General features: G+C 40.5%; 1 protein-coding gene across 3 annotated transcripts in view; it reads left to right on the top strand.

Moving 5' to 3' along the window:
* DCAF17 (DDB1 and CUL4 associated factor 17) overlaps positions 1–24,452 on the top strand; it is a 44,824-nt gene that overhangs the window by 9,034 nt on the left and 11,338 nt on the right. For 2 of the 3 annotated variants that reach the window (XM_026647569.2, XM_026647567.2), the window contains exons 5-12: positions 7,249–7,385; positions 8,566–8,644; positions 9,054–9,143; positions 11,288–11,395; positions 11,994–12,099; positions 17,570–17,712; positions 20,137–20,246; positions 24,197–24,284. In XM_026647569.2, coding sequence (XP_026503354.1) covers positions 7,249–7,385; positions 8,566–8,644; positions 9,054–9,143; positions 11,288–11,395; positions 11,994–12,099; positions 17,570–17,712; positions 20,137–20,246; positions 24,197–24,284 — 861 coding nt within the window. The remainder of the gene's footprint in view (positions 1–7,248; positions 7,386–8,565; positions 8,645–9,053; positions 9,144–11,287; positions 11,396–11,993; positions 12,100–17,569; positions 17,713–20,136; positions 20,247–24,196; positions 24,285–24,452) is intronic. The other variant, XM_026647570.2, reaches the window with a different exon arrangement.

Genomic DNA, 24,452 nt, shown 5'->3' on the forward strand with positions numbered 1-24,452 from the left:
AGGACGGATAAAGTCCCAGAGGACTGGAGAAAGGCAAATTAGTACCTATCTTTAAAATGGGGAACAAAGAGAAAGCAGGGAATTTTAGATTAGTCAGCTCAACTTCAATACATGGAAAAATACTGGAGCAACTTACAAAACAATCGATTTGTAAGCAACAATTTATACATAAAAATCCAACTACTTAAAGTAAAATTATTAAAATCAGATAAAGAATAGAAGCAAAATTCAAAGGAGGGGTACCAAAATAAGGAGGGAAGGAAGTGGGTAGAGAAGAGGAGGAGGTAAGGGGGGATGCATTGAATAGGATCATTCATATACCTCAGGAAAGCATGCCATATCACGGAGAATTTTTCTTGAGTATTTCTGTTACAGCATACAATGCTTTCCATGGTGGCCAAGCTTACAGAGTCCCTGCTCCAGTCTTCAGTTATTGGTCATTTTTTGGATTTCCATTTTTGTAGTACTAGTCTTTTAGTAATTATTAGTGCCCCGCTGAGCTAAAGGTTTTCAGATTTATTCAGCTTCCAGTTAACATCCATTAGGTTTAAGATTGCATGTTTAGTTTGTAACACAATTTTATTATGGTATATGTGGATATAGGAGGATTCCCAGAATGTCTGGGTTAAGTTAGCACCTGCTGAATCATAGTGCCAATATTTGTTTCACTTAGCAGCACCTGTTTGAACAGTGCATCCTCCAGATGATTTTTTGATGGATTCATTTTAAATGGCAATCCAAGGAACAGTTTGGAGCACTGGCTAAAATTTGTTTCCATTGGCTGGCAGAGAGAAATTGGCCTAGTTTCTCCTTTCGTTTCTTTTTTAGGGAATCCATGTTTAATTCAAATTTGCTGGCCAAATGTGCATATAGTGTTGCTGTAGGTCTTGGCAATCTGGGTAATATTTGAGAAATGAATGCAGTTCAGGTGGGTCGTGGTAGCACAGGCATTGGGGCCCAACAGATGGGAGATGGCACGTTTAAGTTGGACATATTGCCACTCCTTCTTAGTCTGTAGATTGAACCTTTCTTTGAATATTATAAAAGGGAGGAAGGTATCATTTTCATTAAGTTGAATGATGGTCAGAATTCCTTTCCTAATTAATTCTGGCCAAATGATGGGGTTGTCTGCTATACAGAGTTTCAAGTTACCCAGATAAAGAGTCCTTGGTATGTAGAAGAGGGTGATTTTTAAATGTAGTAGACATAGTATGCCAAGTATTTCTGTCTGCCACAATAGCTGGTAGTTGTTCTTTAGGGAATCAGTAGTAATCCAAGTGCAGCGCATTGGAAAGGGGTAAAGGAGCAAACAATTCTGCTTCCAGCTGGAACCAATCTGAGTTTCTAAAGCACAAGGGAATGAGCCACTGTGCTGGTGGCTAAGGATTATTGCTTGATGGTTGGGACATCTAAAACCTGTTTTGACAAGGAACTGTAATCTTTGGAAGGAGATTCTGGGTTTGTTACCACCACCCTACAAAACAGACCTGAACGTGGTGTCAATTTTGGTAAAATAAAAAGGAGAAATATGGGTAGGAAAGGAATTCAGAGTAAAAAGGATGCTCAGAATGGCATTCATTTTGATTGTTTATTTTTCCCCAAAGGGAGAGAGGTAGTGCCTGCCATCTATGTAAATAGTTTGCTAACTGCATGATTAATGGGGTGAGGGTAACCTTGACTGTGCTTTTAATTTCCTTAGGGAAGAGGATGCCAAAATATCTGAGATTTGTCTTTTGCCATCTAAATATCCCTAATACAGGTAAAGCCACTTCCATCTAAATCCAATGAGATCTTTATTGTTTCAAATTTATCCCAATGTATCTTGTAGCCAGAGAATTTACCAGTTATCTATAGTTTGTAGAATATTTAGAATAGATTGATCTGGATTTTTAGTAAGTAGGAGGATGTCATCTGCATTTAGAAAAATTTGTCTCTTGAGTCTCTGATTTGTTGTCGCCTGAGTCTCTGATTTGATCCATTGAATATTTTGGTGTTCCCTAATTTGTACTGCAAGTGGTTCTAATGCTAGATTGAATAGGAAGGAGGAGAGAGGACATCCCTGTCTTGCTCCCTGAAACAGATCAAAGGGGCGGGGAGATATTGTGCTATTTGTTATATTCCAATCCCAATTCTCAGATCCTAACAGCTTTATCCATGAAATGAAGGATTTTTCCAAGCCAAATTTATCCAGGGTCACAAACAGATATTGCCAGTTCACTCTGTCGAAGGCTTTCTCTGCATTGAGTGAAACAATTCCATGGGAATTTCTAGAGTGGGAACTATGCCTTTTTAAAATAAATTCCACTTGTTCTGGGTTAACCATTTCATTCATTACTTTTTCCAGTCTCTTAGCCAATATTTGTGAAAGTATTTTTACATCAGTATTGATTAATGAGATGGATCTATAGCTGTTACAGTTTTGCGCATCCTTACCTGGTTTAAGTAATACAGTAATTAGGGCTCCTCTCATAGTAGGAGGTAGCATACCTTTCTTTAAGGCATCTTAGAAAAGTATAACAGCTTAGGGGCCAGAATGTCTTTGAAACTTTGATAGAATTCTATCAGTAGGCCATCGAGGGCAGGAGTCTTGGCCAGATTCATTTCCTCCGTGGTCTTGATTAATTTCTCTAATTGCAAGGGAAAGGCCAGCCTGGTCTGCTGTTCTTATGAGATTGTGGGCAGTTAAGAGCTTTAATAAAATTATTTAGTTCTTCTGGGTCAAGTGAATCATTATTGTAAAGAGCCTGGTAGAATTTCAAAAATTGAGCATTGATCTCTTTTTGATTAGTAATAACCTGCCCTTGTTATGATTTGAGTGATAGTATTTGTGATTTTTCTCTGCTTACTTTTAATCTGTATGTGAGAATTTTCCCCAGTCTTAGCCCTGACTCCCATTATGTCTTGTGTGAGTCTAAAAAGAGCAAATTGGGGGCTTGTGCTGAAATCGGTCTATTTACTTCTTACCAAAGATTGATTAATTTTTAAAGATTTTCTTGGTAGGGCTAGTTTGCACATTCTATGTCCATAGCTATAAGTTGTTTGGTTAATTCTAGGACCTGAGCCTGGCTAGCCTTCTTCCTACCTGCTGAATAGGAAATAATCCTGCCCCTAATAAAAGCTTGTAGTGTATCACATAGGGTGGATTGGGATATCTCTGGTGGGTCATTTGTTTAGGGAAAAAACTGAATTTCTTCAGTGACATAGTTCTGAAAATGTTTATCTTTCACAAGAGCGGAGTTCAGTATCTGTCTTGGGAGGCGTAGCATCCTGGTGCATGATAAGTGATCATAATAGACTTGATTTCATTATATGAGTCTACCAGATTCAAAGAAATCAGGAAGAAATCTATTTGTGAATATGTGGACTGCAAGGAGGGAAAAAAAGTAAAATCCTTCATCCAAGGGTTCCGTAACCGCCATACATCTTTTAACCCCAATTTTTCTTTATAATATTTCTAGTATGTGATTGTGTATGTTGTGGATGGCCTGATTTGTCTAAAAAAGGGTCCAATACAACATTAAGATCTCCTGTGATGATGATTGATTCTAATGGCATATTAATTAATTTTTGGGGGAAAGTGTTTTTAAAAAGTGGAGCATCTTTATTAAGAACATAGGAACATGAGAATGGCCATACTGGTTCAGACCAAAGGTCCATCTAGCCCAGTATCCTGTCTTCCAACAGTGGCCAATGCCAGGTGCGTCAGGGGGAATGAACAGAACAGGTAATCAAGTGATCCAGCCCGTCGCCCTTTCCCAGCTTCTGGCAAACAGAGGCTAGGGACACCATCCCTGCCCATCCTGGCTAATAGCCATTGATGGACTATACTCCATGAATTGATCTAGTTCTTTTTTGAACCCTGTTATAGTTTATTGGGTCCACATACATCAATGGGTATATATAGAGTCAGAGGTCATAGCCTTCACCAACAAAAATTACCTTCCTGATCTTCATTTACATCTAGAATTTGTAAAGTGAGTCTTTTATGAAACAATATTGCTACATGTTTGGCTGCAGAGGAGAACTTGTTAAGCACCCTTCCACCCATCCTAAATGTCTCTGCCTCCAAGTCATTTCATGGGTTTCTTGTAGGAAGATATCTGCTTTCAGAGTTCTAAGATGAGTGACAATAATTTTTCTTTTTATAAGATGATTAGCCCCTCTGATATTCCAGGAAACATAGTTTATAATATTAGCCATAAGGCGTGCTTAGGTCAAATATCTTTTTATCAGGTGGCTGAATAGTGTCATTGCTTGGGCTGCATTTCTGGATTCCTCCTCACCGCCCTGGGGATATGAAGAGTGGCCTCATCACTCATTCCCCCCACCACTCAAAACACCCAACTGGGGCATAACTGGATTCCCTTTAATTTTATAAAGGAGAAATAGTCTCATATCAAGGGAGGGCATGGTTTCTGCTCTATTCCCAACAACAAAAAAGGGTGAAGAAGGCTACAGTCTCAACTTAAGAACAAGTCTATAGTGGATATATAAGAAAAAGTTATACAAATTGTTTAAACAACCTTATTCCAACATAACCGGATCATTTGCAGATAAGGGTTCCTTAGCAGAACAGTTTTGCCTAAACTTTGCCCCTGGAGCCTTGTCCACGCTGGATTATAGTGTAAACTCCATAGTCACATTACCCGTGTAAATCAGCATAACATTTATTTCAACTCTAACAAAAATAAAAACTAAAGGAAAAAACTGAACTAATATTACTGGGGAAAAAACAGACTGCTACAACTACACTGCATACAACAGTGTCATAATAACACATTGTCAGTAATTTGGTGAAACATAAACAGCAATAATAATAATTATTCTTGGATAGGATTTTAGGAGATCAAATTTCTTTACAGTTGGGGAATTGAAACAGTTCATCATTCAACTGAAATCTTCACTACACTATTTAGATCTGATAGCTCTTATAAGTGTACATTTAGGGCAAATGGATTGAATATTTCCAGATTCACTATAAACCCAAAATCTAGGAAATCAGATGGGGATGAAACAAAATTATCAAGGAAGGGGAAAGGGGAGGAAGATTTTAAAAATAAAAAAAGGTGGGGAGGGGTTGGAAAAGATATCAGGAGCAAGAGTGCCTCAGACAGAAAACAAAACCATGCTTCTCTGTGGAAGCTTAACCGATCCATGGGTGTAAGGAGTGCACGGGTCCAGTTAAGCAATTTGGTTGGAGTGAGGGTCTTGAATGTGGATATGCTCCTGGTACACTGGATTAATGAGGGGCATGGGGTAGGGTGGATGCAAGCAAAGCAGGTATATCCGTATTGTAACACTCCAACCTGCTCACAGCAGCAGGTGGAGCACATAGTGGTTTCTTGAGTTTGGATGGAGGGTCAAAATTCAAATCAGAGATGAGATCCTTCTTCCCAGCCATTCACTTCCCAGCCAGCCCCCTCTGCTGATGAACCACAGAAGTTCAAAGAAATGAAAAGTAAGGGGACAAAATGGTGGACTTGTCCTTTACAATTGTTTTGTTAGACTGAGAACTAAATTCCACCACTGCAGTGACTGATCTGGTAAAGTGGTTTTAATGCATCCCATCTGTATCTTTTACAGTTTTTTTTTTTTTTTTTGCTGTAGTGAGATCAGTCACCTTTCAACTTCTTCTGCTGTCATAAAACCATCTTGCCCTCCTTTTTAACTTTGAAAGTAGAAGGGAAGGAAATGAAGTAGTCCAAACCCAATCCTTTGGCTACAGATCTGTTAAATTTAGCTCTCTTCACCACATCCTTGGTGTAGTCATCAGCCTGTGTCCCTTCCACGTTAGATTTTTAAGTTCTTTTTTAAGAATGAGTTCCTTAAAACTGTATTTTAAAAATCTTAGTCATGGCCTGGTGCTTTGTATCTGGAGTGGATTTTTGCACAAATGAGCGATGGACTATCTCAATATTTAACTTTGATTGGGGGGGGGGGAGACAAAAAGAGCTGGCAACATGGTAAATAAAAATTCCACAAGCTTCCGTTTTTCCAGCCCATCTTGGAGACCCACAATTCTCAGATATTTTTCTCCTTGATCTTCCCTCGAGATCATTAACCTTCTCCTGCAGTGTTTTAGTAGTCCTTTCCTGTTGCTCTGAGGTTATATTCATAGGACTCACTGTGTCTTCTACTGAGGAGATTCTGTTTTCAGCTTCCTCTAGTGTTGATGCTGAGTCTTACAAATTGGCTCGATATGTACTAGTAATAGTTTTGATTTCAGTTATCTCTTCAGATATTTTTCTCAAGATAGATCACTTGAGATTTGTTTTAGCTAGTCCAGAATTTCATATAGTCTCAGAGGAGCAGCCTCTCCCTCGTCGGCCTTCTTGCTGCAAAAGGGCTGTCTGACACCTTCTGCTTTTTAGGATTTTGTAGAAAGTCTGGAGATGGAACAGCATCCGTAATGGTATTAAATTAAAAGAAAAGAATTCTAGAATATCTGATTAATATTAGATGGGGCGTGGGAGTGGGAAAGCGAATCAGTTGCTGCTGGTTGTGGATTTTAGGAGGTGGCAAAAGGTAGTTATAAAACTATGCATCCACCATTCCCCTAGCGGCTCCCAGAAGTCCTACCACCTACTTTAAAACTGTTGCACTCTTGTGTCTGTATATTTCATTTTTATTGCAGGACATTTTAATTGTATCTGCGTTTTAGTCTGGGTTTGTAAACACCATCCATCACTAAGACAGTGATTTTGTGTTTGGTCTCTACTTACATCTTTTTTGAACCTGCAGTTTTGTAAGCACAATTGGCATGACATCCAACTGCTTAATATTAAGCAGTTGGACTTCTAAGGCCTTGTCTGTGTGTGGGAAATTGACCAGCATAGCTGTCTGGAATAACTAGATATTCTGATATAATTTATTTATTCTGTAATAATTCCTTGTGTGGATGCTCTATTCCAGAATAAAAGTGACTTTATTCTGGAATAATTACTCCACTCACAAAGTGAGTCCATATAGGAAGCTATTCTGGTATAGCTTATTCTGCAATAACTTTGCCTGTCAATTTCTCCATGTAGATTCAGCCTAAGCGATATCAATTGCACCTACAAACAATTGTGCCCACAGTTATTTGTGCCTGCAAACTGTGAGTGTGAAAAGGGAGGATGGTGTTCAAAAATCTGGCCCCTAATCTCCATCTAGGCCAGATAGTTTGCTTTAAAAACTATAGAAAGTAGGCAATATGGCTTTCCTCATGTACACATTCAAACTTTTTACTGATAACTTCTTTTTATATAGGGGGAAACGCTTCCCAGTCCACCAGACTATAAATCTTCTCTTGCAGTTTTGACTGCTCATAACTGGCTCCTTCGTCTCTCTGCTAATACTGGAGAAATACTGGAAAAAATATACCTCCCACCCTACTGCAAATTCAGGTATTAATTATTGGCTGGGCTTTCTACAAGTAATGTTTTAATTAGTTATGATTATAGCAGTACTATAGGAGAAAATCCCTTAATTTGTAATATATTAAAGCTATTTTGTTCCTATGCATTCACAAAGCTTTGTTTAACACTATTACTTTGGAAGGGCAGAATCTATATTGTTTAGAGAGAGGTCTGTAAAATACATTTTTCTGGATGAAATTTCTCTCAAATTCATGGCAGGAAAAGGATGAAGCCCAAAACTCATCAGCAAATAACACCGTTCTTTTCAGACTCTGTGGAGGTGCAAGTGGTTGAATAGCATGGAGGTGAACTATCCTCCAGATCAGAATGAAGACATGTTGTTGGTGCAATGAATGGCAGCGTGCAGTGCTGGTCCCATGCTGTACCTACTCTATGGATAACTTCAAGGCTCTCAATCTGGCATCTTTCGTGAGCATAGTTACCACACAGAATTTTCTTTTAGAAAAGTTTTAAACTTCAGCACTGTAAATGTTCAGGACTTGAGTTTACACCTACATTTCCAGTTAACTCATCTGGAAAAGCAAGAAAACCACAAAATCAGGCTATCACTGGCTTTTCTCTGCCAATTTTACAACTTTTAATATTACAATAACAGCATACCAGAATGTACCTTTTAAGATGTGAAAAGCGAACTTCATAAAACAAGGAAAATATTATCAATTCAGAAATAGGCAATTTTAACTTATGAATGTTCTTTTGCACAAAGTATCCATTTTTCCATTTAAGAGGAGGGCAATTACTGCTACTGGAGAACTGCAAGCTTTTCTTTCAATTCCCAGAGGAAATGACCCTTTTTATGCTGCAGAATCAGAAAACTGGTTTATGAAGGGAAAGGGGAAAAGTGCATTAGCCAGTCTTAATATATTAAGAGCTTGGAATAGTGCTTGTCTCATTGTCCCAGATAAAGTGAGCCAGATCTTGGCCCGCAACTCCATCACTGTTGTGCTACTCCAGGTGCCCAAACGTTCTTTACCCCAGATGGTTTAACAAGCAGAGCTTGGCCAGATACTGGGATCTGTTCCAGCATCCACATGATCTGACTTGTGTTATAACCTGTATTACAAAAAGCTTTTCGTGTGAAATAGTGCATTTGCCTTAAGAAAGTCTAAAAAAATTATATTTAAAAATGCATTTTTATCACCAATAGGTACCTGAGCTGGGACACTCCTCAAGAGATTATGGTTGTCAAGTCAGCTCAGCATAAACTTCCAGCAGCAGCACAGCAGGTAGGTTTACTCAAGCATTCTGTGTGGTGAGGTATATATAGCCAAATATTTACAGGATAGGTCCAGAGGTTCAGAGAGAATTCTTTGTGAGCTGACCCTGTGGCATTACCTAATGCAGGTATGTTAACACTCTCCTCTTTTATGTTACTAGAAGAGAAAACATGACTGACTTTGTGATTAGAGGACAGAACTGGGTCAAGAGACCCTCATATGGCTTTGGGTATGACTACAAGTTCTCTGAGCCTCAGTCTCCCCTTGGGAAAAAACGGTGATAATCCTTCCCTAACTCACAGGGTGTTGTAAGCTCTGAACAATATTTATCATGGTTTCATACTGTTAGCTTCATGTCCTAGCATATAATATTGCCTGAGATACCATAACTAAGTTCAGTGTTACTGTTCTTCCCCAGGCAGGCATCCAGCAATCTGTGCTATTCTTTCTTGCTGTATTCAGAGTTCTACCTCTGAAATTTATTGGAATGCTGGAGATAAACAAAAAAGTGAGTTACTTTCTATATTAACTATGCTTCAAGGTGTAGTAATTTAAAAAGCATTGTGTTGCCTCATTGCACGTCCCAATAATGCAGGACTAATTTGTATAATGCAGTGGCTCATTTCCCTAGTGAATGTAACAGTATCCCACTTTCCTTGGATAGAAACAACCACAGAGTGATTCTTCACACAAGTGACCTGCAGGGAAAATACCAAGTACATCAGGTCTGTTCTGTAGGTGCTAGAAAAGGTTGTTTGAAACTAATTCCTTCTTAAAGGAAGAAGAGAGTTGGGAATTGGTGGGTGTTTGTGGGCAGTGGGGTTTTTAAGGAAGCTAGCTGTTAGTATCAGAAACTGGTGAAGTGCTGATCCATTGGTGCAGATGAGTATCCTTTCTCCAGCTCAGCCATCTAGTTGGTGCTGAAGGGAGCTGAGACCTCTGAGGCAGAGGGCTTGGAATCAGAGCAAGCCCTCCTAAGCTCTGCAAAACATGACCTTTTTTCTGCTCTTCTGACTGCCGCTCTCCCAACAGGCCCTAGTGCCAATCTTCATGCCCCTTTTTTCTCCACTGGCAGACTGGCCAGTGTGGAGGACAGAGATGGCCTTATTCCAACGTTTACTGTTGATGTAGCTCCAAGCAGCAGGGATTGTCTTTTTTGTTATTTGTCTGCCTAAGCTTAGCACAGCAAGACCCCAATTCTTGACTGGAGTTCTTAGCCCCTACAGAAATAGAAATAATTAGAGCTGGGCAGAGAAAAGTAATTCTGTTTTGTGGAGGATTTTGACATTTGGTTTTGTTCCAATTCAGAATGAAAAGCAAAAATGTTGAAATTCTCTGTGAAAGGGAATGGACCCTGGTTCTGCCTGGCAGGCTGCCCCGGAGCCACAGATCCTGGAAGCCCTGGGAACGTGGGCTGCCAAGGACTTGGAAGCTTGGGTTACCCAGCATGCCCACAAGCAAGCTGGCAGGAAACCAGGCAGGGTTTCATCAGAATCCTGTCTAAGTTCTGTCAGAACTTCGCCGAAATCAAGCTGTCTCCGCGGAACATTTTGATTTTGACAAATTGGCAAATTCCAATGAAAAAACATTTCATTAGAAATTTTCCAACCAGCTGTACAAATAGTGACTAGTTCTGTGGAGAGAGAATGTGGATTCAGACCTAATCCCCACTGATTTGACCCCCTCTGCCTGTGAAGCAGGCAATACATGTATTTCTAAGACGGCCAGAATCTGACAGCATATATTTGGGATGTGGTTCCTGAGATGTGCTGTGGATTCAAATGGTTTGGGTTTTTTGTCCTACATATGGGCCAAAGAACATCTGATTTGATGCTTGTTTTTGGCTTTTCCTCTCCCCCATTTTAACCACATTTCCATAAAATATATCTGATTAGCAGAGTGAAAACTTTACTCTTCATAAATGCTTTATAAATGTAGGAAGAAATGCAGCTTGGAAGCGCATGTGTGGCCCATTAATATTAGGAATAAAGTTCATCTGTTTACATCCAGCAAAAGTTTGTTTGGATTTTTTGTTGTTTTCCTTAGTGGAGATGCGTGAGGCACTCTGGACAAAATGAATATTGCAGTGTCATTAAGAGCTATAAGCACCTCTCCACTGACCTATCTAACTTGGGTTCAGGTTCAGAGCTTAAACATCCAATATTGTATCCTGACTGATGTATTAGCAACATAATTAACTTTTCAGCTATGTGCTGTCCTGGATCCCTGAGCAGAATGAACACTTGCCTCCAGTTATAGCAGCAAACCAGGAATCAGGATTAAAAGATTGTATTTCCAGCTCTGCTACTGACTTATCATGTACCCTTAACCAACTTCATCACTGTGTGAATTTGTAAAAACAGGGTAACAAGTTACCTGTTTTAGAGGCATGTTGAGAATGAATGTCGGTAAAGATTCTCTGACTTCAGATGGTACAGAAGTGCAAAGTCTTATTATTGAAGTACAAAAGAATAGCTGATTTGCAAAACCATCTAAAAGAAAACATCTGTCAGCAATTTTGGAGAAGAGTGTAGCAGGAAATGAGACTGTAAAACAAAGCGAGTCAATTTCTATGTCAAGCAGCCTTAGTGTTTTACATTTTCTTTTTAATTATCTCTTTCCTGATGGAATATTTTCTTTTCCTTGAGCCAGATATTTGGGAACAATGTAACAGATGTCGCTCTCTCTCATGGAATGCTGATTGTGATGTACAGCGTGGGTCTGGTCAGGCTCTATAGCTTCCAGTCTCTCTCTGAGCAGGTAACAGAGCATGGAATTTGACACACAACCTACTATACTTTGAGGAAACTGATTATTATTAATTTAGCACTGTATATGAATATGACACTTTATTATAGGAGAAATGCACCAAACAAAGGTTAGAATCCATGCTCTAAGAAAATTACAGTCTAAGGTATGAATGGGCACAATACCTTACCAAACAATTCTAATAGCATTATTCTCAAATTGTAAAATGTACGTAGGGTGGGTACTGACATAATAGAGATCTTACTCAGACACCACATAGAGACAGCTTACCAAAACAAGTATCTACAGACTGCTACATGTCATGTCTGTCATAACAGGAAGAAGTATTGAGGTTAGAAACCAATGGGCAAGGAAGACTCCTTGATATGAAATGGAATCAGAGAAAGTTTAGGAATAATATTCCCAGATTTAATTTTTTAAAAATCAGTTGTAGAGCTGGAAGTGAATTTAAATTCTTTCAGCCAAAAAAAAAATCTACTAGTACTTAGAAAATAAGATTTTAGGTTTAAATGGACCATTTGAGTAATGCAGTAAAACTGAACAGCAAATGTGTACATCAATAAAACCAATTTGTTTTGCATTATTTTAGTTCACAGAGCAGCAATTTGATTTGGGATGCAAATGCAACTGGAATGGTAAAGTTGGAATTGTAGGAAAGTATCCATTTGGACTTCCTTGTAACATTAAAATAACAGGTATTTTATCTTTGCATTATCGAGACTGATGGCTGTTATGTTTTATCTGTGGATCTTTCATTGCTATCAAGAATATTTAAAACTGCTGTGTCATGTTGTGTTGTAGTGTACCTCTACTTTTAGTTGGGTATTCATGTTATAATTCAGAATGTTTTCTGTTTTACTTCCAAACCCAATATTTTACTAAATAGGACTTCTACAGAAAGTTAGAACAGGAACAAAATGGCTTCAGAAACTAAAAACTGTGCATAAACAGGATTCCCTTCACCTACCACTGTAATACAGCCACTTCTGGGGTGGAACGTGATTGCTGTTAAATCGCACACAGAAAAGCTACACAATGGTTAGGGCCCTACCAAATTCATGGTCCATTTTGGTCAATTTCATGGTCATAGGATTTTTTAAATAATAAATTTCATGATTTCAGCTATTTAAATTTGAAATTTCACGGTGTTGTAATTGTACGGGTCCTGACCCAAAAAGGAGTTGTGGGGTTGCAAGGTTATTGTAGAGGGGATTGCGGTACTGTTACCCTTACTTCTGCACTGCTGGTGGGGGGCAGCACTGCCTTCAGAGCTGGACAGCTAGAGAGCGGTGGCTGCTGGCCGGGATCCCAGCTCTGAAGACAGAGCCACCGCCAGCAGCAGCGCAGAAGTAAGGATGGCATGGTACGATATTGCCACCCTTATTTCTGCACTGCTGCTGGCAGGGCGCTGCCTTCAGAGCTGGGCACCTGGCCAAGAACTGCCACCGTCCGGCCGCCCAGCTCTGAAGGCAGCATAGAAATAAGGATGGCAATACTGCAATCCCCCTAAAATAACCTTATGACTCCCCTACAACTCCCTTTTGGGTCAGGAACCCCAATTTGAGAAATGCTTGTCTCCCTCGTGAAATCTGTGTAATATAGGGTAAAAGCACACAAAAGACCAGATTTCACGGTCCATGACGCGTTTTTCATGGCGTGAATTTGGTAGGACCCTAACAGTGGTATAACATAGGAAGTGAGAAACAGATTACTGTATCTAATCTAAACCGCGGGGAGAACTCAAGGGGATAGAATGTAATTTATCCAATTGCAGTTAGACCACTCTAGCTGTCCATACTGTGTCAGTCACACTGAGTTTAATTCTAAGTGAAAAACTAACCTATTTTAGAAAACAACTCTTATGTCCAGCTTACATATATGGCATTCTGTACTATTACTTTTTGTGTGTAAAGTTCTCAGATACAAAAAGCATCTTTATACCAGTGCATCTGAGATCAAAATCTTAAGGTGGATCCCAAGCCCAGGACTTCCCCATCTCAGCACATTAATTGTTTTTTCTCTAATTAAAGAAAATCTGGACTTTTTCCTCCCCGCCTGCAAAAGTAGTTGCCTCCTACATTAATATTTGGGCACAAAAGTGCTAAGCAGTTGCCAGCTCCCACTGCTGTCAAATATGCACTTAGAATACCAATTTTAGGCTCCCTTTAAAAAAAAAAAAAATCTTGTGCTTTTTGTAGTCAATATTTTAACAAATGATTTTCCATATAAAAAGTGCATTTTATATTTACATCAATTTTTATTGAAGAATTTCACATAGTAATAGCAGACAAAACAAGCCAGATACTTCAGCCTAATGCAAAGATATAATATAGAGCTAGATAATAATCTAAAGCTTTAATTATGTAACATCTTATGAAAACAAGAAATGAGACCGTATGATGATCTAAATTGGATCAAGTTCTGCAAAGGAGAGGGAGTTTAGGAAATCTCTCTTCAGTTTCCTCTCTGATGTAGTACACCTCTACCCCGATATAACGCGACCCGATATAACACAAATTCGGATATAACGCGGTAAAGCAGTGCTCCGGGGGGGGGGGGCAGGGCTGCGCACTCTGGTGGATCAAAGCAAGTTCGATATAACACGGTTTCACCTATAACGCGGAAAGACTTTTTGGCTCCCGAGGACAGCGTTATATCGAGGTAGAGGTGTATACTAAACCATGACTTAGTGTTGATGCCCTGTTGAGAATACGCCTGTGTGAGTTTTGAAAGGCAGCTTATATTAGATACATTTCCAAGGCTTGTGGATCGTTAGAGTTTTGGATCATGAGTTTTAAAGACAAAGTAAAAGAAACCTTTTTGATCTTGAACTTTATTCAAGAACAGTTTGTGGTTAGGACATTTTCAGCTTCTGATGAACATTGACTATAGCTGCTGTTTGAAGATAGTTACATTCCTGTGGTTTTTGAGTTGTTTTCTTTTATGAGTGAGATGGCTGATTTAGCCTGTGCAGTGACATTTAGTGCTTCCATGAAGAAGCAGCTGATCTTTTTGAAGACTGCAGAGTCTAAACTTGTGCTTGTTGAAACTTAACTGTTTGGGAAGCTATGTGGAAGGCTTAAAAGCTATGGGGACTTGAAATCTTGTATTTTTCCACAGAAAAAACACATCCTGGGAAGAAGCAACACACGCTTCCCAGCATTGCTCTGCAAGGGTAACCCTGACCTGAAGAGACCACCTCTACAGATGACAGGGTAGAGTAGTCTCCATACGTATTCAGTTCTTGGCCTCTCTGCCAAGACTGACAACAACATAGGTGATGTGAACACCTATCCAAGAGGAACTGTACAGAGATCAATAAGTTAGTGCACATAGGTCACCAAACAGCTGTTGGCTGGTAATGATTTTCATGTACTACTGACCCTGGCCAAATTTGAAAGAGGCAAAAGGCGCCTTTAAACCATCATAAATCTACTGTCTCCTGTTTAACCCCCCCAACATTTATTATGTGAGGATCTAATAGCTTCATAAAAATGGAGAGGAAAATATCTCGCTCATTATTTTTCCAAATTTAGAACAAATATACTAGTACCGCCAGGAGCAAATCAGGCTTTGCATTTAGATGATACTGGAGTATTTTGTGGAAATGAACTAAAGAGGCTCAAATAATGATTGAAAATTGACATTTCTAGGAGGAGCTTTTAAGAACAATGACAGTATTCTAATAAACAGTGGACTGCTGGGTAATGGGAGAAAGCAACACATAAGAAAGAAAGGAGAGGTGGGAGACAGTGATAGCAGTTACTGTGGTTTTGGGGTCTGATCTTTAAAATCGTTGGCAAAAGACAACATAAGTGTAAAAAGAGAGACTCGTGAAATCTATACTTTGTAAGGCTGTTGTGGCGTAAAATGGGCTCAGAGTTAGTAATTTAGTCCATCCCCCTGAATTTTTTCAGGATTCTTAGTAGTAAATGTTTTTATAAAGAAAATAATCAGCCTGTCAGGGAATGAGGTTTCATGAGGTTTTCCTCTAATTTTTTAACCAATTCTATTTGCTATCAACCCTCTGCCAGTACTTCTAATCTACCACATATTGCACTTTTCCCCCCAGAGACATCATTTATTATTAATCCTACGTTATTAAATCTTGCTTAGAATCTCCCTTTTTACTAAATGTTAGATCAGAGGCAGTCGTCTTCACTTCCTGTCCTAACCTACTGGCTGCAGCTAAATAGCTGCCACTTTCCACGTCAGATGTGGCTTCATTTCCATGATAGATAAAGCGACTCCTCTCAGAATAGCTGGCTGAGCACTTTGGGATCTTGAGATGCGTGGGGTGGGGGAGGAAGGGAAGAACTAGCTAAATGTAAATTCAGGTATTGGATGCAGTCAGACTACTTCAAGCTGTAATTTTGTTCAGTCTCACAAGTTAAGCAGCATAAAACCAGGTCAGAATTTGGCTGAGACATCTAGGAAAAACTCAAGTTGCTGCAAGAAGTACTGTGGCTGATTCAGTTGGTGGCATTTTTTCCCTAAAGCAGCACATAACCAATGCCCCAGCACAGCACAAGAGGGCACTTTACTGCTGTAAATTCAGTCTTTCAAAGGAGGCATCAAACTGAAGTCATAATCAGTTCTTGTCATTAAAAGTACCACAGTATACTTTACCAAAGCAGAGATGTGGGCCTTATTGCTCTGGCCAAAGTCCAGCTTGGCTAATTACATGGGGGGAGGGATAGCTCAGTGGTTTGAGCATTGGCCTGCTAAACCCAGGGTTGTGAGTTCAATCCTTGAGGGGGCCACTTAGGGATCTGGGGCAAAAATCAGTACTTGGTCCTGCTAGTGAAGGCAGGGGGCTGGACTCGATGACCTTTCAAGGTCCCTTCCAGTTCTAGGAGATAGGATATCTCCATTAATTTATTTAATTTATTTATTTATTTATTTCAATTCCCCTTGTAATTTCAAATAGTCTTCACTTTCTGTCAGATTGTTTTGTAGTATTGCAATATTCTGTTAAACAGGGCTGTTTTTCAGCCCAAAAGTTGGGTCCATGTTAGTGGCTGTAGAAATTATTTGTAGGATACTAGTTAGTAAAGGGTTGTCAAGTTTTCTGGTATCCATTTAGATTAAAGTTGCTATGTAAATACCTTCTCCAATTGTTGCACGGAGGATTTATATGAGTAGCTTATTAATGCTGAATGTAACTTGCTCCACATGAGCTGAAAGGAGAACTAGATTCCTTTTGCCATTTACTGCACTGAGTCCTAAAATTTTCTATTTGTATAATTTATAAACTCAGCTGCAGATTACATTGATTGTGATTCCCCCATTGTTTTCTTAAGAGAGATGAGTGGGGGAAATATTAAAGTTCAGACACTTTCTTGCACGTAATGCTAGGGTTACCATATTTAAAAATTAAAAAAAGAGGACACTCCACTCCCGCCCCAACTCCGCCCCTTCCCTGACCGGCCCCGCCCCAACTCCGCCCCTTCCCTGCCCCAATTCCGCCCCCTCCCTGAGCGCCCGCATTCCCCCTCCTTCCTCCCAGCCACGTGAAACAGCTGCCTGAGCGCTACTGGCTTCGGGCAGCCCCCATGCCTCCGGACCCTGCACCCCCGGCCGGGCACTTCCGCTCCCGGGCTCCGGCAGCGGCTGCTGCGTGCTGCTCCCTGACTCCTCAGCTCTGTAAGAGCCGAGCTGCCTGAGCGCTACCGGCTTCGGGCAGCCCCCTTGCTTCCGGACCCTGTGCTCCCGGAGCGGAAGTGCCCGGCCGGCGGCGCAGGGTCCAGAGGCCTGGGGGCTGCCCGAAGCCGGTAGCGCTCGGGCAGCTCGGCTCTTACAGAGCCAAGGAGTCAGGGAGCACAGCAGCCGCCGGAGCCCACTCTAAGGTAAGCCAGGGATGCCGGAAGCTGGGAGTATTTTTCCCGGACATGTTCGGCTTTTTGGAAATTCCCCCCGGACGGGGGTTTGATTACCAAAAAGCCGGACATGTCCGGCAAAAACCAGACGTATGGTAACCCTACGTAATGCCAGTTTGCTAGGTAGAAGTTAGTTGCCCATCTGTACTGTATTTTTATGTGCACAATGACATCAAACACTGAGCTTTTAGATGTTTTTAAGAATGAATAATTTAATTAGAATTCTACAGACGAATGGAATTATGAGGCTGTTAATAATGATCTTAACATTACACAATGTTTACAGATACCCCACCTTTGCTATTTGAAGTGTCTTCCCTGGAGAACTCATTTCAAATTGGAGGATACCCTTGGCATTACATCATCACACCTAACAAGAAAAAGCATAAAGGAGTCTTCCATATTTGTGCTCTGAAAGACAATGCTTTGGTAATATATTCACATAGCAGCCTCACTCACCCTATCATCTGAGTAACACTTGGAGCAATAAAGATTTTCCCATTCTCTCCTACAGTGCCCTCTCAATGTGCTGCTTGCCCCCTTGGCCAGGGAGTGCCATACTTAATGGGCTGCAGCTATAGCCCAGCAATGCTGCTTCTGAAATTGCCAGAAGAATCAACACAAAGCAATGGAAATATTTTCTTCCCACCAGTGTTGCTTCTGGTGCTTCCTACCGTCCCCTGCACCCATAGCATTACCTCCTCTGTGTTCCCAACTCAACAGTGATGAGTTGAGCTGAGTCTTGTACCTATACCCTGCATGGTGCCGTGTTGTTTCCCACTGTCTACAACCATTTTACAAATAAGCTGCTTTACTATTTGGCATCTGATCCTTCTACTCCTGGGTGAATTCTGCGCCACTGTGCACGTAAAGAATTTATGTGCCACACAGAATTTTTTTCTCCCGCAAAAAATACATTCTGTTGGAAAATTGCTGTAATTATGACTTTTGCCCACCAGGGGCTGCTGTGGTGCCAGAACAGTGCAGCCGCTCCCAGGCCAGCCCTAGCTGCAGATAGGGAAGAGAAGAGGCTACCTTCCTCACAGTGCCCTGCCCCTGGGGCCAGGTCAGAAGGCTAGGGGATGGTCAGCATTGGGCACATGAGGCTGCTGGGGAGGGGGATCACAGACTGGGGTTCATAAGGGCTAATGGTGCAGAGACAGACTGGGGCAGGAGCTGAATGGGAGTGGGGGTGCAGGGGCACATGGGGACAGGGTAGGGAGATGGCTGAATGGGAGTGCAGGGACACATGGGGACAGAGAGTGGGTGCAGGGCCACACAGGGTTGAGGGTCAGGGGGCTGAGTGGGGGTGGAGGGCCAGATGGGAGAGGGGTGCAGGGCAACATGGGGATGGGGGATTGGGGGCTGGCTGAGTGGGGGTGCAGGGACACATGCAGACGGGCAGATTTGCCTGACTGAATGGGAGAGGCTATGGGTCAGCTAGGGTCTACAAGGAGAAGGCTCCCTAACAGTCCCTCCCCAACCCCCCAAAAAGCCTGTTCTATACTTCTCCCACTCACACCCAACAACCCTCCAAGTTCACAACCAGACTCCTTCCCAGCAATTACTTCCCTCTCCCTCAGCTCCTCTGTTATCCCTGGCTCTCCCAAACTGTTGCACTGCTTCTGAGGGGGAGGGGGGGTGAGAAATACAGTTCTATATTGTAGTTTAAATAAATTATTACTCGGAGTTCTGCATTAATATGCCTAGTAAGGAAGCTATTTGTCAAAAAACATTTTCTGAATCTTTTTTGTTGTCTGTATTGTTACAGACATACTTGCTGACAGGTATTTTGAAATAAATTACCAAAATAATTGAAACTGGTCTGATTATATTGTATAATTTTGACAAATAAAATATGCAGATTTTTGCAGAATTTTAAAATATTGTGCGCAGAATTCCCCCCAGGAGTATCCTCCTTTTGTGGTTTTTCTTTCAAAATGTTTTTGAACACTATGTTTATAATTGTGTCCTTTTTAAAAAAAGTTGTATTATCCACCATTTCGTCATTTGCATGAGCTCACTTTTTCAGACTTTATTTTGGCTTCCTTGTTCAGGCTAAAAACATGTCTATAATATTGGCCTGCCAGCTCAGGATTCTTCAACTGGGAAGTTTCTCGTCTATACGTGTCCCCATCTCTTAGTCTGTTGAGACCAACGTCCCTTCCTTCCTGTCTCTTTTAACATCAGAATATACAGGCCTTCAGTCTCATGGTGAAGTACAGCTGTACAAAATGTGGTGTTTTTGCTTCACAGGTCTCAGGCAAACCTCTTGCCCCTGGCTTTATTTTGTGTGAGTTCACACCCATAAAAGTTTGTTACAAATTAACTCAAAACAAAACTCTGCCAAAATGCCTGAATTTTGCCTGGTTTGAGGCTGAAATCATAAACCGTCCCAAGTTCACAGACCTCAGTAAGCTTTTCCATGTATCCGCCCAGGTCTTGGGTTTGTTTTAAAACTCAGTGCTAGTATAAAAGCTTTTCATAGGTCTCGTCCCAAGTCAAAGCTCACTTTGTTTTGAATTGCTGAAGTGTTTGCAGGCTAGGTCTTTAATTTTCAATGTGTAGTTTCAGGAGAAGTAGGAACAGGTCTAATCATGTTAAAGGCATTGTTCATTAGATATAATGTTACAACCCAGTGTGATGGAATTTCTTTAAGTCTTGGTGGAAAGTCTTGGTGTTCCATAAGGGTTTGTTATTCCCCTTACTGATTCAGCTCCACTGCTGCTTCAACTTTTTGTAATGTCTATATGGTTCTACCTAGTACTGTAAACGTAGATGGGTGGGAGCTGAGCTTTTCCAGTTTAATCAGATCTAAATATAATCATTCTAAGTCTTCTCTTCCACCTTCAGGCAAAAAATGGCATACAGGATATGAAGTGCTGTTCATTAGAACCCGACTGGATATATTTCCATCCAGATACTTCAGGCAGAATAATCCACGTGGGACCAAATTTGATAAAGTATGAGCAATAATTTTTTTTCAGAGCTTGTTGTTTTCATTAAAGAGGCTACTGGGTAACATCTAATTCACATCCTGATTTTAGGAGATGGGTAAGAGTTAGGATAATTATGGGGTTCCAGGAGCAATGCCATTGTTAATGTGTGTAGAGTCAGAAAAGTACATCTGTAAAAATGACATCATGTGGTTTTTTTTACAAATTCTCTTTTTTTCTGACCTCCACATAAACTTGCACATTAAATAATTAACATTATATACAGTTACGGAAGGGCAAACTGGATCCTTCGTGATACATGAGGTAGGAAGAACCCAGTTTACTCTTCCATGAGAGAGTGCATGTATATATAACACAAAATTTATTACCTGTGCAAATTTATGGTAATGGACCATAGAATACCATTGGCTTGCTAAATAGGGATGAGAATATCATAGCTCTTGCAGCCTTAGGGTGTTATGATCCCAATTGTAACTATAAAAATGACTCCGTCTTAGATATGTTTGCTTGATTTCTTAACATGTTTTTTGATACTGTAAGCAATAGAGAGGCAGTGCAATTAGGAAAAATAAGCTGGATTATGTTCTGCCTTGTATATCCTCCAGAACGCGACATTCTTTTGGAAGACTACTACTACTAGTGATGATACAAGAAGCCAGAAAGACCAGAGTTTAATTTTCAGACACCAGGTTGAGTCTAGAGCACTATTAAAGGGCCATCTGGCAGAAAAGGAGCATGCTGGGAAAGGCTCCCTATACAAAGAGTGAGCCCACAGTTATACTTAATAGTGCTCTTTAGAGAGAATAAGCTGTAATTCTTGTGTATGAAAATAGCTCTGAAAAAATAGTAAAAATAGCTGTGATTTTGCTTACATAGGAAAACTTTTCTTTAATTTGTATTTTGCTAATCTATGTAACAATCTAGATGCTTTTTAAGAATTCCAGCTTCCACTATCACAAGTTCATTCACATGCCTTAAGAATAAACCTTTGAGACCCAAACCCCTTTTTGGGTGCATAAGCTTTGATCAACTAATGCTGTGCATTTTCTATTTCCTACCAGCAGATTTAACCTGTTAAAACAAATGTGACTTTATCATTCAGACCATTGACCATTCTCTACTGTCCGGCAGTCTTCGCTTGCCATTGCTTCTCATTGATTTCTTCTCTGTACCTCACCCCAAAGTTCATTTATGGGAATTTCATTCCAAAGTTTGCAAGTTTTTTGGCTTTGCACTGAAAGGGCACTTTAAGTGTAAGCAGAAAATTAACTCCTGAGGGAGCCAAGTGAGGAATCAGGCCAGATTTGCTCTTCCAATGCCATCTGAAAAGAGTGGAACTGGGCCAAATTTTATCCCCTCCACTACTTTTAAGATGATGTACAAATGAGCCCAGCATATCTGCCAGTCATTTTACTTCCCCTTCCTGATCCATCAATTTTAAATTTTGTACACCCTGGGATGTCAGCTCTAGAATATGCACAATTTGATTTGAATGTCTCATCTTCTGAGACTCCTACAGTGACAAGCCCATGATAACTTACTTCCTAGCCCAAATATTCCCAGACTGTTCCCCCACCATGGTGAGCATGCAATTGCTTTCTGATACTCCTACCATGTTCTACTGACAGTCTGATACAGACCCTCATTCTGTTCAGCTAAAAGATCTGGGGCCTAAGTCCAGACTGCAAGAGAATGGATTTGGGATAGGGTGGGCGGGAAAGAGGACAGAACAATGTCTTTTAACAATGAAAATTGTGGTTATTAAATTGAACGCACTGTAAACAAGTGGCCTTCCTTGAGGCAGCCCTGCCAGTGGTCCCTTGCCTCAGTTTCTCTCTTGGGTTCCCAGTAGGTCCACATGAGCTTTTTCCTCTAGTCCTCCTACAGTTTATTAGCCAAAACACAGTGCAAACATCCCAAACCAAATGTCCCACAGCATAGTCCACATCAACCCTGTGCAAGTAATCTTTGAGCCCTGGCTTCATTCTCACCATCCTGGTGTCTTTTACCAGATGTGGACTCTTGGAGTCCTCCTCTGACCCTCCACCCCAGCCCTTTCTTCTGGGGCACAACCTGCTCTTCCTAGGGGGAATTCTCACAGTCTCTCCACTGGGACCCAGCTCTCTGGCAAAGAGACATCAGCAGGTAAGCCTCTCTGCTGCTCCCCTTCCTGTAGCCCTCTCTGGCTTTTGGCTTCATCTCTCTGGCTTAGAGGCAGCAGGCACTTCCCTCTGCTGTTCCTCCTGTCTTCAGGTCTCTCCTGCCCAGCTTGGGGACATTGGCCAGCAAACCCCTCTTGCTGCTCTCTCACAGAAACCACTTTCTCTCTGGCAACTCTCATCTCCGAGTCTTCTCCCAACAAGCCAGCGTATCTCACCAGGCCGCTTAGAGTTCCCCAAGTGCTGCCCCACCCTATTAATTAACCCAACTGGAGCACCTGGACTGGAACAGGAGAGCTGAGCCCAGTTTCACTTAAAGGGCCAGCTACCCTGTTACACAAACCAATGACAGTCATCTTATTCCATACCTTTTTTCCCCCCAAATAGAAAATATATTTTAAGGAGACTGCTTAAGTGCTGGTTCTGAAACTTTAGTCGATCATTTCTTTACTTTTTAGAGTTTAAAATCTCCGCTCTCTATAAAATGATGTATCAGAGCTTTCTCCCTCCCCCCAAAGGAATAATTTTTCAAACTTAACATTATTAATACAAGTATACTTATGGGGGGGTTAATTTCTGTTGCTTGAATGTATTTTAAAAGTTAAATGCATGCATTGAAGCACAAAATGTTTTGGTCAACTCCCACAAATATACAGTAGTTCTTATCGCAGAAGACATCTTTATTTACATTGATCTACATTTTAATTTTAAAAATATTTTGAAAACAGGACGAGAACTAAATTTTGTCAGAGGGAAAATATAGTCAAGGTTGTATTTTTGAAGCCTAGTTCGGGAAATATCTAAACAACAAAGGCAGATTTCACTCTATTATTTCCTGTAAGGGATAAAGACTAAATTCTACTTCTGTATTGTCCCCTTTTCCCTAAACGTTATGTTACTGTGGCTCATTTTATCAAATTTAAAAAAAAAATCATTTTATGAATAAAATTGGGCATATTTCTGTAGAGAATTAATGTTCCCTAAAGGCTAGTATGGCTTATTTCCTATTACGGAGTGGCCACTATTTGTTTTGTGGTAGTGCCTAGAGGCCCTATTAGAGGATCATTGTACTAGGCAATGAATACACACACATCCCACCCCCAAAGAACTACAGTCATAGTTATCATATGTTGCTTCCATCAGTGGATCCTGAGCTGATTCAACAGCTTTGTAAACATGTAGGAAGAAGTGTAAAACACTGATAACTAGCAATGGACCCAAGCTAAAAGCCCATATCCAAGCCCTCTTCTGAACTTTGGTAGAAGTCAGATCCAAATTTCAATTATACAGCTCAATCTCGTAGCTATTCCTGAGGTTCTCTCAAAGGAAAACTTGCATATGGAGTGGTCTCAGTAGTATGCATTATGGAATGTTAAAGTTTAGTGACATAATTCTGACCAGTCCTCCCCTACATGACTCCAACCTAGGCTGAGAAGTACTAGGCCAAAGAATTACCACCAACCTATAGCACCCGGAGAATTTATAAACCAACCAGCATCAGGAATTCTAGAAGAAACATCTGCAGACTTCCACATAGTGGATGTGAGCAACGGTAGAATTCAATAAGGAAACATACTGTATATTCTAGAACTGATGTGCTAATCAGATGTACTAAAATAGCACAGATAAATGTGTTACAGTAATAACATCTTTAAAATGTGGTATATATTTACCCTGTACAGTATTTGAAAGAAGTTATGACTGTAACTTATCTGTGCTATTTTAGTACATCTGATTTTAGAAATCACAGCATGTTAGATTTTAACATGACTCATTTTATATCTTCTTTTTTTTAAGGATATTGAAGCTGAAGGAAATTGAAAATAATAAATACCAACAAGAAATAGCAGAAGATTTTGTCATTGTGGCCAACAGGCAGAACAATGTGAGGTTATAGCAGGAAATTCTTAATACAAACAGTACATTTTACTTTTGCATGATTATATAGTGTATGTAGGTGATTTATATGCATATGTATATCAGTGTATTGTGTGGGCCTGATCCAAAGCCTATTGAAAGACACTTTGACTTCAACAGTCTTTGCATCAGGCCT

This window comes from Terrapene carolina, unplaced genomic scaffold (genome assembly GCF_002925995.2).
Source record: "Terrapene carolina triunguis isolate 2854851 unplaced genomic scaffold, T_m_triunguis-2.0 Scaffold62, whole genome shotgun sequence".
NCBI lineage: Eukaryota > Metazoa > Chordata > Testudines > Emydidae > Terrapene > Terrapene triunguis.